The 18,668-nt window shown below is 46.0% G+C and overlaps 1 protein-coding gene across 1 annotated transcript in view; it reads left to right on the top strand.

Annotated features, from left to right (window-relative positions):
* The window catches only part of TPH2 (tryptophan hydroxylase 2), a 102,286-nt gene that overhangs the window by 24,428 nt on the left and 59,190 nt on the right, over window positions 1-18,668 (top strand). Inside the window, exons 6-7 of the mRNA XM_010840943.1 lie at window positions 9,691-9,887; window positions 15,715-15,850. Coding sequence (XP_010839245.1) covers window positions 9,691-9,887; window positions 15,715-15,850 — 333 coding nt within the window. The remainder of the gene's footprint in view (window positions 1-9,690; window positions 9,888-15,714; window positions 15,851-18,668) is intronic.

Here is an 18,668-nt window from a genome sequence, read left to right on the forward strand (position 1 = left end):
CTTTGACAATCTCGGGGTGGGGGGGATGGGGTAGGAGAAGGGAGGGAGGGGACACGTGTATACCTGTGGCTGATTCATACTGACCTGTGGGAGAAATCAACATAATATTGTAAAAATAAATAGATTAAAAAACAGATGTCTAGCCAAGGAAACGTCTCTGTATTTAGTTATGTCCCTTTGGGCTTTCCTGGTGGCTCAGAGGTTAAAGCATCCGCCTGCAACGCAGGAGACCTGGGTTCGATCTCTGGGTTGGGAAGATCCCCTGGAGAAGGAAATGGCACCCCACTCCAGTACTCTTGCCTGGAAAATCCCGAGGACTGAGGAACCTGGTAGGCTACAGTTCATGGGGTCGCAAAGAGTCGGACGCGACTGAGTGACTTCACTTCACTTTGGGTTTGCACAGGCTGCTTCCTTTTGTGGTGATTTTGGCTACAAGTGTGAGGGGTGACAATGCCTAGGAAACCCAAGTGAGAAAATTAGAAACGCGAAACCTCTGCCTGTAAAGTAAGCAGGACATAAAATTAATCGGAAGTTTCCAGAAAACGTATAGAAATCTCAAAGTCTTTGGAGCTGCTTTTTCCATAGCAATTAAAATACATGAGACAGGGATGAGGTAAGACAAATACCTGTCTGCCAGACTTTTGGATAAACAACTGTACTTTTTTTCAACCGTTAAATGTGTGGCTTGTTTTATTCTGATTGATTGATTTACTTATTAACAAATATTATTTATTGAACACCAGTCTGTTCGAGGCTTTGTTCTGGGAGTGGACAAGGCTATAAAAATGAACAAAGCAAACAAAAGTCCCTATCTTCAAGGAGTACCCATGGTAATGGGGCATAGATTGAGCAGAATAATAATTTGGATATTTTACTTGTTTATAAGTAATTTGGATATTTTACTTGTTTTCCCCCTGAGTACTACTGATAGTAATTTATCATAAAGTTATTGAGTGTCTTTTGAAGGATGATTTTATCAAATTCGAGAGCCTCAGACTTTTCTCACTGACTCTTAAAAATCAGTAGATGAAAATGGCATTTGCCTTCTGGTTAAACTTTAATGGACTTTATCTACTTTACTGAGAATTTCTTTCTTTTATTCTTATTTGTAGCAACATTTTTTTTTCCAGTCTCAAAGACATGAGCCATCATCTTGTGGAACATTTATTGACTATATGGTTCTACTCTGGTGACTCCGGGCTGCAGGCGATGCTACTCGTGAAGGTGGTGTCAGCCAGCACAGTGTTAGGTGCTGGGATGGTTACTGGCTGCGGGGGAGACTCATCCAGGACTGGTTTCCACATGTTGGTGTGTCATCTGGTTTTTAGCAGTATGACAAATGCTGAGCAATATTAATAAGTTTTGAAAATAATGAGTATTTCCCTTTTTAAATGTTGTTGTTGTTCAGTCGCTAAGCTGTGTCCAACTCTTTGTGACCCCATGAACTCCAGTCTTGCCTGTCCTTCACTATCTCTTTCAATTTCTCCTTTTACTATCTCCTCTTTCACTATATCCTTCACTATCTCCCAGAGTTTGTTCAAACTCACGTCCATTGAGTCGATGATGCCATCCATCTCATCCTCTGTCACCTGCTTCTCCTCTGTCGTCCCCTTCTCCTGCCCTTAATCTTTCCTAGCATCAGGGTCTTTTCCACTCACTCAGTTGGCTCTTTGCATCACATGGCCAAAGTATTGGAGCTTCAGCGTCAGTCCTTCCAATGATTTTCAGAGTTGATTTCCTTTAGGATTGACTGGTTTGATCTCCTTGCTGTCCAAGGGATTCTGAAGGGACTTCTCTAGCACCACAGTTCGAAAGCATCAGTTCTTTGGTCCTCAGCCTTCTTTATGATCCAACTCTCACATCCGTACATGACTACTGGAAAAAACATAGCTTTGACTATACAGACCTTTGTCAGCAAAGTGATGTCTCTGTTTTTTACAATTGCATTAGATCAAAATCAAGATTATTCTTAGAATAATGTTGGAATTGTGTCAGTCTCACTTTGCCATATTCTTACGTGCTCTGGATGAGAAGGAGAGAAGGTGAATTACAGATAGGGAACGAGGCAGAATTCAGGGTATGCCCAGTGAGAAGTGCAGCACACACGTCTCGATTTGAGGAGGAGCAGAAACCTCATGCCTTCCTGTTCCAATAATCTTTCTCCAAAGGCTTTGATCAAGCCCTCAGAGGAGCTGCTAATTGCTAATGAGTTGCAAAATTGATGGATTTTTACATGTCACCTCTTCTCATTTCCTTTCAGCAGTCCCAGGTGGAAGTGTCCAAGAGAAATGCCTAAGATGGGAAAGGAGATGAGAGATGAGGCAGAGGTGAAAGGGGCAGCGCTTGAATAAGTGAGGCATCCCCTGCCCCGAGGAACGTGTAATGAGATAAAACAGAAAATGAGTCTGTCCCTGTTTCTGTTAATACCAGATTCACCCATCCCCCCTTAAACAATTCTCAGTTTCTCTTCTGCTCTGTTTAGTCCTTGCCACAGAGGAAATCCATCTGTTTCCTAGGAACACAACCTGCATCATGATTCAGCCAGCCTTGCCATCCTGATGTGATTACTGTCAGTTGCAGCCTGTCACATCTTCCTCCACTGAGTAGGGGAATTGCTTCTTGACCCCAGAGTTCCTCTAAAGATAACACAAGCAGAGAAACTGGATCTCCTATTGGGAATTTTAGCAGCAGGGACTCCAGGAGGTATCCAGGCTGGACCGCCATAATCAAATGTTTTCCAGTCCCCCAAATTAAAACATTTCTTATACATATGTATAAGAAAAGGAGCTTGCTGTTGGACCTGGTGGAGGAGATCAGACAAATAGTTAAACAAAAGCTTATTCATCTGGCTGTAGGGAAAACTTCCGTAACTTCAGCCTCAGTGGGGGTCGATGTTCCTGGATTTCAGTGTAAAAGTGTGGTTGTTAAGCAGCATTGTTTTAACAAGCTCAGGACTTACAGAGAATAACCCTGTGCCTGTGTGCTAAGTCGCTTCAGTTGTGTCTGATTCTGCGACCCTAATGGGGTGGGTGGGGTCCAGGCCCCTCTGTCCATGGGATTCTCCAGGCGAGGGTACTGGAGGTTGCCGTGCCCGCCTCCAGGGGATCTTCCTGACCCAGGCATTGAACCTACGTCTCTTATGTCCCCTGAACTGGCAGGTGGGTTCTTTACCACTAGCGCCACCTGGGAAACCCTAGCTCTATCTGTACCTGCCTCCAGTTAGGTTTGTCTATGTACTTTCCACCCTCTCCTCTCTGTAAGGAACAGATTTTTCAGAATCATCACATTGCCTCTAGAAAAAGTGGGATTTTACTGTCCAGGCAGAAGGATGCCTCCCACAGCCTTCCGTATTTCCCAAGGAAGTTCTCAGTCATCTCTGAGTCACATATGGTACCAGAAGTTTTTCCTGTCGTCAAGCTAAATCCTGATGGTGAAGGTTCTGGTCCTTTTCCTCGCACTGTCCTGGCTGACCGATGGTTCCCTATCGTGTTTGTAACATCTTAGTTGGCCATTCTTTGGCAAGAGGGCAGAATCCGCGATGAGTGGTAATTACTGAAAGTCACATCTGTGTTTCTCCAGTGACTTAGGAATCTATGAGCAATAATTTTGGTGGTTGCTTAGAATTCTGGAATCGCAACTAATTCCATAGAAGTGGAGGAGACTCCCTAGAGATCTAATTATAATATTCACTTGTAATTAGTTTGTTGAGGTGTCTCATCTTGTTGGGGTTTATACCGATGTAAAATGATTTTATTTTCCCCACTCACTGCTTTCAACTGTATTGTGTTGAATCCTACTTTCCTGCTGGGAAGCAAGTTCCTTAGCAACATCTAATTTCCTGTCATTTTCAATTATTAGAATAGTCTCACCAGGGTATTTAAGACCTAGGCCCATTCATTTAAAAAGAGCTTAATCTCAAATTTGGTTCAAAGTGTATTCTCCTCCTCAGTTCTTTGGAGTGTGTGTGTGTGTGTGTGCATGGTTTAGAGATATCTTTCCTTCTCTTCTCTCTTCTAGGACTTGGTTCCTCTGCAGTTGGGCACTGGGAGGAGGGAGAGAGGAGGCTGAGGGCGTTTTGTAGGGTTGTTTGAATGTCAGGGGTGGGCAGGCCACAGGCCTCTTGCACCCTGGTTTGGGAAGGTTCTTTCTGATGAGGTGGTCTCTACTGTGTCCGAGTTTGGGCACCCCTCCTGCACGCACCTGGCCGTTAGAGCCACCTTGTCAGGGCTGAGGGGAGCCCCTGGAGCCCCCCTCTGTCCCCTGAGAGTTGAGCAGCACTGCTGGAATGGGGCCACCCATCTTCCTGGCGGGCACAGCATGTGGGTCCCGTAGAGGCTTCTAGCCATCACCGGGCATCACACCCACATTCCCGTGAACCTCGGGTTTAGAGGACGCCTGTCCAGGGTGCGCTCATCCTCCCCGGAGCACACCACATTCCGGGGCCTCCAGACACTCTCCGGGGCCATCTCTACCAATCCATTCTTTTGTTTCTTCGGTTTTAAAATGTTACTATTTATCTGTTTTGCCTGTGCTGGTCTTCAGCTGCACACGGGCCTTCTCCAGCTGTGGCGGGCTGGAGCTCCTCTCCGGTCCAGGCTTCTCACTGCAGAGGCTTCTTCTGTCGCAGAGCATGTGCTCTGGGGCACACTGGCTTTAGTCATTGTGGCTCATGGGTTCAGTCGTTGTGGCGCGTGGGGTTTGTTGTTCTATGGCATGTGGGATCTTCCCAGACCAAGGATCAAACCAGTGTCTCCTGCACTGCGAGTTGGGTTCTTAACTACTGGACCACCAGGGAAGCCCTCTACTGTTCCATTCTGGTGATAGCACCAGGGAGGGCATGGATATTCTGCTCCACAAGCGTCCAGATGGGAAAAGAGAGGCCAGACCCTACCTCTCGAGGGCTCTGCAGGCCTTATAAATGATTCTGTGGCCCAGGCTGCCCTCTCCCCTGGGGAAGGAGAAAGAGCAGGGATTTCCCCTCCAACACTAGCCTCCTTTGCGGTCCTGCATGTCTGACTCCCTGTTAGACTGGTGGGTGAGGTTTGGTGAGGTGGGAAGGTTGGTACGAGAGGGGTTTGCTGGTGGGAGAGCCATTTCTGCTTCTCCTACCAAGCCCTGCAGGGAGGTGGTTGGCGCCAGTTGCTGGGAGCTCTCTCTAGAATGTGGACTGCTTCAGGACTTCAGCTGTGGGACAGCAGAGTTTTAGGACTCTGGGATGTGGTGCCTATTACGTGTGTGTTATGACATATACCCAAGGATGGATGCATAGTGATATGTGGGTATATGTCCTAGGCCCTAGAAAGATTGGGACACAACTCTGTCATTCTTATACATAATTCACAAAAGGCCTACAATCCCATGACAAGTACAGAGAAGTGTAGCACATGCCGATTTTTCTCATGACTACCATTTTTATTTTTATAAATGTCAAATCTCAAAGTTTAAAAAAAAATATGTGGGTGCCCCTGCATTCCTGGTGCCCCCAGCACTAGCTGGCAGCCTCCCTGAGAAGGTTACATGAGTGAATAAATAAGACAGGACTTTGTGGAATCTCCAGACACATGCTGCTCTTGTGATAACATATGAGACTTTCTGTATTTAAGTATGGATACCTATAAGCCTTATTTTAATTTGGTATGTGGAAATAAGCTGGTACCTGGAATAAATTCTTTATTTCATAGGTGTATGCTAATCGGTTAAGACCACAGCCAGTCTCGAACCTGACAGACTGAGTTTTAAGCTTGGCGCCGTAATTTAGTCAAATGACTTAGCTTCTTGAGCCTTAGTAGCCTTAGCTGTAAAGTGTGTGTGTGGGGGTCTACTTCAATGAAGTTGTGAGAATCAAATGGACCAAGTTAAATAAAAAGGCTGAACTTAAAAAAACTGTCTGGCCATAGGAAGCTCTCAAAAATGAGCTATTATTATATACCTGTATCAACTACATAGAAAAATGGGAAATGTCTTTTATTTTGTCTCTTTTAGGGATATTTTTAACAAAAAATAAATGGGTAAAACTAGCCTTTACTTGGTGTGAAGCTGATATTTAAACATTTACCTTAAATAGTTACCCAAGATGAGGGGGTCAGAGCAGGGTAAGAAATTTCTTTCTACGATCAGTGAGAATTACCTGTTCAGGGAAGCAGCAGAGCACTCCACCAGCCATTCACTCAGAGAGCAGCCTCATTAGTTACCCAGGCAGGACAGACAAGTGGGGACAGATGAGACTCTATGTGACTGTCTGTACCCCCAAGATTGCCATGCTGGAAATTCATTAGTAAGTAACAGAGAGTAATACAGACAGTCCTCAACTTAATGATTCCACCTCAATATGGTATGGAAGTGAAATGCATTCAGGAGAAACTGTCCTTTGAATTTTGATCTTTTTTCTCAGTGTGGCATGCAGAGAAATTCTCATGATGTTGGGCTGTGGCAGGGAGCCACAGTCAGCCTCCTGATTCCGAAGCCAGGTACCATTCTATTTTTCACTTTCAGTACCGTATTCCATAAGTTGCATGAGATACACACCACTTTATTATAAAACAGATTTTGTGTTAGATGATTTTGCCCACGTGTAGGCCAATAATGTAAGTGTTCTGAGCACATTTAACATAGGCTAGACTAAGCCAATGGAGAAGGCAATGGCAACCTACTCTGGTACTCTTGTCTGGAAAAATCCCATGGACGGAGGAGCCTGGTAGGCTGCAGTCCATAGGGTCGCTAAGAGTCAGGCATGACTGAGTGACTTCACTTTCACTTTTCACTTTCATGCATTGGAGAAGGAAGTGGCAGCCCACTCCAGTGTTCCTGCCTGGAGAATCCCAGGGACTGGGGAGCCTGGTGAGCTGCCGTCTTTGGGGTCACACAGAGTCGGACACGACTGAAGCAACTTAGCAGCAGCAGAAGGCAATGGCACCCCACTTCAGTACTTTTGCCTGGAAAATCCCATGGACGGAGGAGCCTGGAAGGCTGCAGTCCATGTGGTCACTAAGAGTCAGACACGACTGAGCGACTTCACTTTCACTTTTCAGTTTCATGCATTGGAGAAGGAAATGGCAACCCACTCCAGTGTTCTTGACTTGAGAATCTCAGGAACAGGGAAGCCTGGTGGGCTGCTGTCTATGGGGTCGCACAGAGTCGGAGACGACTGAAGCGACTTAGCAGCAGCAGCAGCAGCAGCAGACTAAGCCATTGGAGAAGGAAATGGCAACCCACTCCAGTGTTCTTGCCTGGAGAATCCCAGGGACAGGGGAGCCTGATGAGCTGCCATCTATGGGGTTGCACAGAGTCGGACACGACTGAAGCGACTTAGCAGCAGCAGCAGCAGCAGACTAAGCCATCACATTGGGTAGGTTAGGTGTCTTAAAGGGGTTTGTGACAGCGATATTTTCGATTTGTCACGATTAACCCACTGTAAGTGGAGGAGGGTCTGTATCACCCTTTCTCTCTACCCCAGCTCACACTTTTCTGTCTTCTTCCTGTTGGCTACAGTCAGTTCCCCTTTGAAATGCTGCCTGTTGCAGATTGATGTCGAAGGGAAAAGTTTGACCTCATGATTCTTTTCAAATGGCTTCTCAATATTTCATGTGTTGTTTCAGCCTCATCGCTTTCTACCTTCTGATTTGCCCAGCCCTTATGAGCGTAATCGTCTTCCCTGCCTTAGATTGATTGTGTTGAATTTTCTAGTACCAGAGGCAGATCGCTTATATTTTTATTTCCTTACATCCTTTCTATTTTTACTCTTCATTTCAAGCTTTCTTCTAATTCATCACGATGCTAATTTTTAGCAGTCTTAATCTTCACAGCAAATATTTGCCAGGTTGTAATTTTTTATTTATTATCAACAATCAAATTCAAACAAGGCTAATCATGTTCTAATTTGGTTTGTCATAAGCCCCAGTCTTGGTACTTAGAGAAAATAAATGTTAATTTCTGGGTTTTTCTTCAGTATGTGTTATTCGTTCATCCTTCATGTACTGCCGTTAGTTTTTTAAAAATAAAAATAATTTGGGATGATGGGAAGCACATTTGAACCTGAACCTTAGAAAGCATTTTGGTAAGAACTTTTCAAGTCTGTAGAGTGGGAGCGGGATCTGCTGTGAGCCTGCTCTGATTACTGTTCCCCACCCCTTTGCACTGCCCCAGGGGTTCTTCTGAGTGACCACAGCGTGGAGCAGCTTGAGGGGCAGTGGCTGCCTGTGCCTGCGCTCCTGGGGGGCTGCTGTGCAGGCTGGTTTATGAGCTCACAGGGAGAGACTCCCTAGCCTTATGCGTGTGTGTGTTGGACTCCCACACGCTGTGTGGGTCTTTGCTGACTGCGGGGTAGAACCTGTGACAAGTGGCTGGGGGTGGCGGTCAGGGGATTCGGCTGGTAACTGTTGAACATGTCATGAGGAGTTTTCTCCAAGCCCAACTTCACTTTCAGAATAGGTTTCGTAATCAGAGGCTAAATTCAGATTCTGCTTCCTCAAGCAATAGTTTTCGAAAGTACACGTCCATATTCTCCACTTCCTCCTGGTTCGCGTGGCCTCAGGAGCTCTGGTCTCTGCTCCTGGCTGCCACCTGCTGTTTTTCTTGTTGTTTCAGTCGAGAAGTCATGTCCGACTCCTTGTGACCTCATGAACTGCAGCACGCCAGGCTCCTCTGTCCTCCACTGTCTCCTGGAGTTTGCTCAAAATCATGTCCATTGAGTCAGTGATGCTATCTAACCATCTCATCCTCTGCTGCCCCCTTCTCCTGCTGTCTGTTATTAGAAGAGCATTTTTAAACTCAACTTTCTGTCAGGGAACCTGCACATCCTGCTTGGCCAACAGCCTCAGCTTAAGTTGTGCCTCCTCCAGGAAGCTCTCCCTGACCACTCTAGTCCAGGGTTGCCTCTCAGTGTTCCAAACCAGACGTCAGCTCCCTATGACTTATGGGCTGAATCCAGACCATCACCTGTTTTTGTAATCCAAGTTCTATTAGAACATAGCTACATTCTTGTGTTTACATCTTATCTGTGGCTGTCTTCAAGATATGATGGCAGAACTGAGCGGTTTTGATAGAGACTGCATGGCATATAAGCCTAAAATACTTACTTTTTTTGCTTTTTACAGAAAAAGTTTGCTGTCCTCTCTCCTGACAGACAGGTCTTAATGTGTGCACCTCTTAGCATGATGTCTAATAAATGCTCCCATTTTGCAGTTTGCAAAACTCTTAAATTCCACAGTCCTTTAGTGTTTCCCAGGGTATTGCAAACTGAACAAATAACCTCAAAATTATCCTTGGAGATTGGGGCGAGCTCCCCCAAAGGACAGAGGATCTATGGGCAATTTTATTTTCAAAAAGCAATATCCATGTTTTACTGTTGTCAGGGGATTGCAGACAAAGTCCTCAGAGCACAGTTTTATATGTAAACCAGTTCCTTCAACCCAGAGCTCTTACCTTGTTACGGATCCCAGCATCAGAACAAAAGTTTCATCAAGTGTCCAGAAGGATGTGTGAAGACATAATAAATCGTTTATGTGAAAGTTTAAACACAAACACAAACTTAGAGTGTTAGCATTTGCTTCAAGGACAGAACCCTTAGTGGGAGCGTTTGAGACGCTCAGGCATGCCACTCTGCAGCAAGCTGACTCGCATGGGCGCGAGGGCGGGGACGCACGCACAGCGGCGCAGAGCTAGACTCACGCTTTTCTCCTCTTTGCTGCCTAGCGGGCAGCCCATCCCCAGGGTGGAGTACACGGAGGAAGAGACCAAGACTTGGGGCGTCGTGTTCCGGGAGCTCTCCAAACTCTATCCCACTCACGCCTGCCGGGAGTATTTGAAAAACTTCCCTCTGCTGACGAAACACTGCGGCTACAGGGAGGACAACGTGCCCCAGCTGGAAGACGTCTCGGCGTTTCTGAAAGGTGCGCTCCACAGGGGCTCTTTCAGGCTAAGCGTCCTCGTGGGCCTGCCAGGGACACAGCGGGTAGCGACTGCCCTTTTCCCAAACAAGATAGGACTCCCTCTGGTTTAAAAAGAGAGGGCTGCTCCGACAGTACCTGGGCCACCTGTGGGAAGCAGGTGAACAACCGAACAGCTTATTACGCTAGTGCTCACAAGTGAAACAAAGTTTTATACTGGATGAAGAAATATCATGGATAATGTTGAGCACAGTGACTTTCCTCTGTCAGGGAGTCAGTCAGATCACTAAAGTGCTGATGTAAGTCACGCTCAGGGTGGTGGTGGTGGCGGCAGGGCAGTGAACACGGGGAAGCGGAGTCAGCCGGCGCATTCTCTGTGTGGCCGCTCTCCTCGCCGACCCTGCTGGGATGGCGACCGGGAAAACTCTAGGCTCTCGCAGGGCTGGGGGTGGAGGTGAAGCTTCAGCGTGGTCCTGCTGCTTGCTCTGTCCTTCACTGTGGCTGAGTCCTCGGGTTCTGCTCTTCTCTCTCTCTCCCCTGTTTCAAGTACGCCGGCTCTAAAAGCTGAAATCTTGCGGCCTGCTTCCCTCCCTGGAGCTTCCTTCCTCGCCTGCCTTCCCCGTTTCTATCGGGGGTGATCGATTCTTTAGGCTCAGATGCTAAGGACGCCTGTCGCCTAAAGAGTAGTTTTATTGCTCCAGGCAAAGGCGGGCCACAGCAGGTCAATGCCCTCCGAATTACGTGTCCTGCCCTGGGGGCCTACTAAGGAGTCTGGGAGTGTTCCAGGAGCAGGCTGTGAGCAGCTCCTGGACGGTTTTCCAGTTGGTTGGTGGGGAGGTAATTGCGAGTAGTCTGGGGTGTATGTGCTTGTGGGCAGCACACAGTTAACTTCTTCCACCTGGTGGAGGTTTCAGTTTCTGCAAAACAGCTCAAAGAACACGGCTCACAATATTGTCCATATTCCTTGAGGAAGAATGAAAGGCCCTTGACTTTGTTTAATGGCTGCAGTATTCTTATTTTGGCTTGCTTGACTGTTTTCCTTTCTCTTCTTACTTCTCTGATTAAATTTATTCATTGGCAAAGAGTTTTCCACAGACAAAAGGCAGGCAGAGGACACGGATGGGGTCTATTCTGGGAAGGCCTCAGAGAGTCCTGCTCGTTAACACTCTTTCTCTGAAGTCCTACCCACCCTCTTCCCGCGACACTTCATCAGCCTTTGTAGAAGCTTCTTATTCAGCTGTAACAAATTACCACAGGCTTAGTGACTTAACGTGAATGTATTATCCTAAAGTTCTGAAGGTTAGAAGTCTAAAATCAAGGTCTTGGCAAGGCTGGATCCCTCTGGAGACTTCTGTTTCCTTCCTTTTCAGCTTCTAGAGTCTATCTGCATACCTTCCCACAGAGCCCTTCCTCGCCTCACTCTGACCTTTGCTTCCATCACCTACTTGCCTCCTTCTCTGACCCTCCTGCCTGCCTCTCAGAAGCATGCTTGTGAGTGGCCCCACCGGGATAATCTGGGCTGATGGCCCCAGCGCAAGACCCTTACCTTAATTACATGAGTAAAGTTCATTTTGCCATCTAAGGGAATGTACTCCCAGGCCCAGGGCATCAGAGCAGGGGCTTATGGGAAGGGCCTAACTGGAGCTGAGCTTGCCCCAGTCTGCGGGCCCGCCACTTCTAGCTCGAGCCCCGTACTGAGCCTGTCCTTTTCCTTCCATCCAGTGCCACACTCGAACTGAGGCCTCATCGTTGCATCCCTGACAGCAGTCTCTCCTCCCCTCTCCTCTCCTGTCCATAGCTCCCAGGTGAAGCTCCCTAGAATTCCTTTGTTCCTGGCATCTGTGCTCAGAAGCTATCAGTGGCTTCCCCTTGATTTTACTGAGGTTGGCAAACTTTTAATTTTTTTTGGTAAGAGTCCAGATGGACAGTAAATATTTTAGGTTGTGTGGGCCAGGAGCCAAAATTGAGGCTATTAGTACATACTTATATCACTTTGGGAGAAGGCAATGGCAACCCACTCCAGTACTCTTGCCTGGAAAATCCCATGGATGGAGGAGCCTGGTAGGCTGCAGTCCATGGCGTCGCTAAGAGTCAGACATGACCGAGCGACTTCATTTCCACTTTTCACTTTCATGCACTGGAGAAGGAAATGGCAACCCACTCCAGTGTTCTTGCCTGGAGAATCCCAGGGACGGGGGAGCCTGGTGGGCTGCTGTCTGTGGGGTCACACAGAGTCAGACACGACTGACGCGACTTAGCAGCAGCAGCATATCACTGTTTAAACGTGAACATTTGAAAATGCAGAAACTATTCTTAGCTCACAGGTGTATACGAACAGGCAGCAACCTGGGTTTGGACTACAGACCGTAGTTTGCTGGCCTCTGCTTTATAACAGAGGCAAGCTCTTGGCTGCTCATCCTCAGCTCACGGCCCTGACCCAGTTTTCCCAGGGTGTCTCCTGCCAAGACCACTCTGCACAAACCCTTTGTTCTAGCTGTGGGTCTTCATATCATTACTTAGGCTCTGCGACTTGCTAGCATAGTCGTCCCTTGTTGTTCAGTTGCCAAGTTGTATCTGACTTTGCAAACCCGTGGACTGTAGTGCGCCAGGCTTCCCTGGCTGTCACCATCTCCTGGAGTTTGCCCAAGTTCATGTCCATTGAATCAGTGGTGCCGTCCCACCATCTCATCCTCTGTCACCCTCTTCTTCTTCTGCCTTCCCAGCATCAAGGTCTGTTCCAATGAGTCGGCTCTTCGCATCATGTGACCAAAGTATTGGAGCTTCAGCATCAGCTCTTCCAATGAGTATTCAGGGTTGCTTTCCTTTGGGATGGACTGTTTGACTTCCTTGCTGTCCCAGGGACCCTCAGGAGTCTTCTCCAGCACCACAGTCATCCCTCCACCTACTCAAATTCTTTGTGTTACTCAAGCCTCGGAGCGAGCCCTGGATTCTCTCTGAATCCTGATTGTAACAGCCACCGTGACCTCTCCCTTTCCCGATTTCATCCCAGATCATGTGTGTATCAGGGGAAAGGCAGTCATGGCCTGACAGTGGGTCCCCTGAGAACCACCCTTAGCGTGATGGTTAGGGGACCAAGCCCTGGGCATGGTTGCCATCCATGGCATTTGTTACTGAAAGAGTTAAGAACCGCTGATCAGTATCACTCAGTTAGCCCCTAATTATGTGATACCTTATGGTGGTTTTAACTAGATTCCATGCTCCCTGATGGCCCCGCCTCTGGCTTGCCTCTCTTTGTTTCCCATGGAGTTATGTATTATATATTTACCATGGGCTTGATTACTCCTATGAGGATTGCTTTTTACTGCTTTGTTTCTCAAACCCCAGTAATTACATTACCATCTCAATATTTTCCATATCTGTCACCTAGTTTAATATTTTTATGAGGGGTAGTATGGTACAGAACAGATTCTGGATGCAGAATGCCTGGGCTTGAGGCCCGGCTCCACCAGTTCCTGGCTATGTGACCTTAGATGGATGAATTGCCTTAATTTCTCTTTGCCTCCATTTCCTCTCTGCAGACAGGGATCATAATTTTATCTACTTTACAAGGTTGGGAAGGGAAACTAAAAATGTGTGCCTAAAGTTGTTGCTGGGCACACATTAAGCGTACCAGAGTTTCAGTTATGATCACTACTATTATTGCTGTTTTTTTCACCACCTTGGTGAACTGGGTGTCCTGGGTACTCAGTTTGCATCATTCATTGGTAAACAGCAAGCACAATATAAGTTGTGTGTATTTTTATTTCTTTTAGTTGACCACTTTTAAAATACCAGATTTATTTTAAAAAGAAACTTCTTAAGCAATGGTATTCACAAAGTCAAAGTTCTTGATGTGATAGATACACATTTTAAAATTTATAAGAAAATAAAATATACAGCTATTAAAGAATGGCCCCTTGTACTCCACATGTGGGATACTGGCATAGAATACAAAAAGAAGAAAATACACACTTGTCTTTTTGATTTTCAGTGGGGAATAATGAATCTACCTGGAAACTTTTGGAATGACCTTAATATTGTTAGAATCATAGGCATGAGGATATCTGAGAATAGGGTTATTTCCCTGTAGGTACCCAGGATCCCAGGGTGGACTTGTTTTATACACTTAATTGGTTGTTATCTTTAAAAACTATTTCTAACCATTCAAAGGTGCTTTCCGAATGAACTGAGGTTTTCAAAATGGGAGCCTTTACAGTGCTGGTATCAGAGAGAAGAGCCCTCCTGTTGTTTTTTTGTGGGCTCTGATGAGCAGGAAGCACGAGGCAGTCTTTAACTGGGTTAGCCATCTAGTGTGATTTTCATACATTTTATTGTATTCTGCTTATTTTGTTTTTGTCCTCTTACCACAAACCAATAAAGCAGGTAGAGCTTTAGTGTATCTTTCAAATTGTCACAATTAATATAATTGTTTTCATAATATCAAAGAAATGGGATATGACAGTGGAGAATGAAGGGGTTAGGGGGCTGTTGTTGTTCAGTAGCTTGATCGTGTCCAACTCTTTGTGACGCCGTGGACTGCAGCACGCCGGGCTTCCCTGTCCATCACCATCTCCAGGAGCCTGTCCAAACTCATGTCTGTTGAGTCATTGGTGCCATCCAACCATCTCATCCTCTGTTGCCCCCTTCTCCTCCTGCCTTCAATCTTTTCCAGCATCAGGGTCTTTTCCAGAGTTAGTTCTTCACATCAGGTGGCCAAAGTTTTGGGGATTCAGCTTTAGCATCAGTCCTTCCAATGAGTATTCAGGGTTGATTTCCTTTAGGATTGACTAGCTTGATCTTCTTGCAGTCCAAAGGACTCTCAAGAGTCTTCTCCAGCACCACAGTTCAAAAGCATCAATTCTTTGACACTCAGCCTTCTTTACGGTCCAGCTCTCAAATCCGTACATGATTGCTGGAAAAACCATAGGTTTGACTATCAATAAAAAGCTGTAGTGTGAACCAGTTCCATAGTGCTAGTCAACAGGCTAAATTGGCAGTGTGTTCACTGACCACATACACACAGAAAGTATTCTTATCTAGGTGTGTCTTTAGAAAGATATCAAGTGATACATGGTAAGCATCACTATATTTTATTTATATTTTTTAGCAGCTTCATTGAGGTATAGTTTACATAAAATAAAATTTACCCTTTGTAACTGTACAAGTCAGTGATGTTAGTAAATTTATAGAATTGTAACCATTACAACAGTTCAGTTTTACAACATTTCTATCACTACAGAAAGTTTTCTTTTGCTCCTTTATAATCAATCCTTGTTCCTATCCTTAGCCCTGGGAAACCACTGATTCGCTTTCTGTCTATAGGTTTTCCTTGTTTGGGCATCACGTAAATAGAAGCACAAAATGTGTAGCAGTCTTTCACAATCTGATGTCTTTTAAAATAATTTATTTCTTATCAAGGCCACATTGGTTTGGAATATTAGATAAGTTTCGTGTGTACAACCTTACATTTCGGTTTCTGTGTACAGTCTAGTATGCTCACCACCAAAAGTTTACATTGTAGTCTTCTGTGCATTTGAGCTTTCTTACCCTAATTTGGTCTCTGAATTTAAATCCTATTTTTTTTTTCACCTTTCTTTCCATTTTAATGAATGTCTTGTTCCCCTGGAAACCATCATTCGTGAGTATATTTTAGTTATCAGAAGCCACAAATGTGATAGCTGTTAACAGTGTATGTCATTCAATTGTCAAGAGTTTTAGAACCTTGATTACATTGTTTCTGGAACGTCCTTAAAAATAATAGGGAGCCCTGCTTGGGCCGTCAAGTCCTGTCGCCTTAATACTTAGTTGACTCTTTCTGTTACCTCTTTAGAAAGATCTGGCTTCACGGTGAGGCCAGTGGCCGGATACCTGAGCCCTCGGGACTTCCTGGCGGGACTGGCCTACAGAGTGTTCCACTGCACTCAGTACGTCCGCCACGGCTCGGACCCCCTCTACACCCCGGAGCCGTGAGTACTCGCGTTGGAAGCCTGGGTGGGGCGGAGACCGCCGCACTGGGACGGCGGTCAGCGCCCACTTTATTTGAGAGGAATTGGGTCCAGGAACCCTAAAGACCACTGTTCCTCGGGCCACCAAGCTTATCACTTTGCTTTTGATGCTGTTTTACCTGAATAGTCTTGTGATTAATGGACTGTCAAGGTCTTCGCTAGGGAGCAGAGAGCCTCGGAGGTTCAGGCAGTAAAGTAGCTGATGACAGCGGAAGTGCCAGGGCTCAGAGCTGAGTCTCTGAATAGCCCCCCCACCCCGCTCCGCCCCAGGGTACCGGACGCTCACTGATAGGTGGGTCCCTCTAGGGTAACTACATGGTTTTTATTTTTTATGTTTTATTTTTAGTTCCTTTCAGCTTCCCTGAAAATGTTTTCAGGGTAAACAAAGGTTACTTATACGACTCCAGACATTTGGGAAAGAAACACTTGTTAGAGTGGATGAGTGCTCAAAGAATTGCTGTTAGAGTTGGATAGGCAATCTCTAAATCTAGCCCAGAGGGTTTACAAATGGCCCTGTTTACAAATAGCAGGCACTTTGTTAGCTCTGTTTGAATAACCGGCCCTCCTGAGACCTGTGGTAGCGTGCCAATAGGTATGCAGAGAGAGAGAGGCCAAAGAAATGAGATTTTAGCCACAGAGGTCTATAGAATTGGGGGAATAATGTGTTATATTTTTACCAAAGTACTTGCTGCCAATTCATTCAGCAAACATTTATGTGCAATGCTAGCAGGGAGGTGCAGCGGATTCAAAGATGAATAAAATATAGCGGCTGCTTTTTTTTTTTTTTTTAAAGCCTCTGACTTTTCTGGCAGGAGAGATAGAAACATAAACAATTATGAAAGAGTGTGGTAAGGGGGTATATGTGCAGAGTGTCAGAGGAGCAAAGAGGAGGCAGCAGTCCTGAGAGGCTTTTCAGAGGAAATGTAAGATGAGTAGGGGTCTAGAAGGGTGGACAGGAATTTCTCTTTGGATAAGCAAAGTGGGGTGAGGGGGAAGCTTTCAAGTCAAGGAAACAACCAGTGCAAAGATGTGGAGGCAGGGAGAGGCAGAAATGAGCAAGGCTGATTACTTAAGAGTGGTCAGAGCGCGGGCATGTGTTAGGGGTGAAATGATTCTTCTGTTCGCAATTTTGTTGTTCAGTCGCTCAGTCCAACTCTTTGCGACCCCATGGACTGCAGTACAGGGAAGCCTGTACTTCACCATCTCCCAGAGTTTGCTCAAACTCATGTCCTCTTAGTGGATGATCCCATCCAACTATCTCATCCTCTGCCACCCTCTTCTTTTACCTTCAGTCTTTACCAGCATCAGGGTCTTTTCCAATGAGTCAGCTCTTCACATCAGGTGGCCAAAGTATTGGAGTTTCAGCTTCAACATCAGTCCTTCCAATGAATATTCAGGGTTGCTTTCCTTGAGGATGGATAGGATCGACTGGTGCACAATGTAAACAGTCATTTGTCAAAATAGGGCATTTGGACTGAATTCTGTAGGCAGCAGGGAGCTGTCCAAGGCTCCTCAGCATGATGAAGTCATCGTGTTTAAAGAAGCTGATGGGGGTGAGGGCTGGGACACATGGAGCATGAACTCGCTGTGAGACTGGTGGGAGGTCCCATTCCAGGGAAGGAATACGGTGTGTAAGGCATCAGTAGGACAGCAGGAGAGGACACCTTCGTGAAATGCATCATTAAGATGGAATTTACAGTATTTGCAACTGTAATGAGTGTGAGACGGTCCCTAAGGCAGTGCTCAGGCTTTTAGATTGGGAAGCTGGATGGGTAGTTGTTTCTCATAATACTGGAAAATATCAGAAGGGGCTTAGGCTTGGAGGAAAGAGGGAAGGAAAGAGGGAGACAAGAGGGGGATTTGAATTTGGAGCATCCTGTCTTGGAGAGGCCCATGGAAGGGACCTCCAGACAGAGGAGCTCCTGGTGGTTGGGAGTCAGAGCTGAGAGCTCAGAAGTAATTTTAGCGCCCACTGTTGATCTTGGTGTTCTCTTCTTTCACAACTCCCCCGACCACACAACAAGAGGACGCTAAATGAAAGCATGGAAACTTGAGATTCGCTAACTTGGGATTGTTTGTACAGGCTCATTTTTGTGAGTTTTATTTATTTTTAAAGTTACTCTTATTTAAAATTTTTTTTTTTTTTTTTAGCCAAGCCACATAGCATGTGGATCTTAGTTCCCTGAGCAGGGATCGAACCTGCACACTTGCATTGGAAGCTCGTGGTCTTAACCACTGGCCCACGAGGAAAGTCCCCTTTTCTGTGGGGTTTATATCATTCGTTTGTCTCTTAAATGATGATGATGATTTATGTGTAGGTGATGCATGTCCACGATCCAGCATTCAGAGCTTACAGAAGGGCCCGCTGTGAACAGTGACTGTTTCCCTTCCTCTGCTCCTTGACACCCGCTGCGTCCTCCCCAGCAGCAACCACTGCTGCCACTTCCCACTGCGTCCTTCCAGGAGCACACTGTGCAGACACAGCGCTCTGTAAAGATCCCTTCAATCCTCACGTCTTGCAGAGTCCCAGGTCTCTTCCCAGCCCCATGCTGTAGTTTGAGTCTATGAAATTCTGTTTCCTGCCTGTCAAGTGAGTGTATGCTCGGTTCTGTCTTGTCACAACAGAAATTTGGATCGATAGACATTAAAGCCCTCGGCGCGTCACAGCTCTCGGGTCTTGAACAGACTGTGTTATAGCTGTTAGACAAATTAGTGTTACAGCTCTATTTTATTTGGATAATAGCAAGAGAATCCATCCTTGAGGTGTGAGGGCATGCCG

This window comes from Bison bison, unplaced genomic scaffold, assembly GCF_000754665.1.
Source record: "Bison bison bison isolate TAMUID 2011002044 unplaced genomic scaffold, Bison_UMD1.0 scf7180017864151, whole genome shotgun sequence".
NCBI lineage: Eukaryota > Metazoa > Chordata > Mammalia > Artiodactyla > Bovidae > Bison > Bison bison.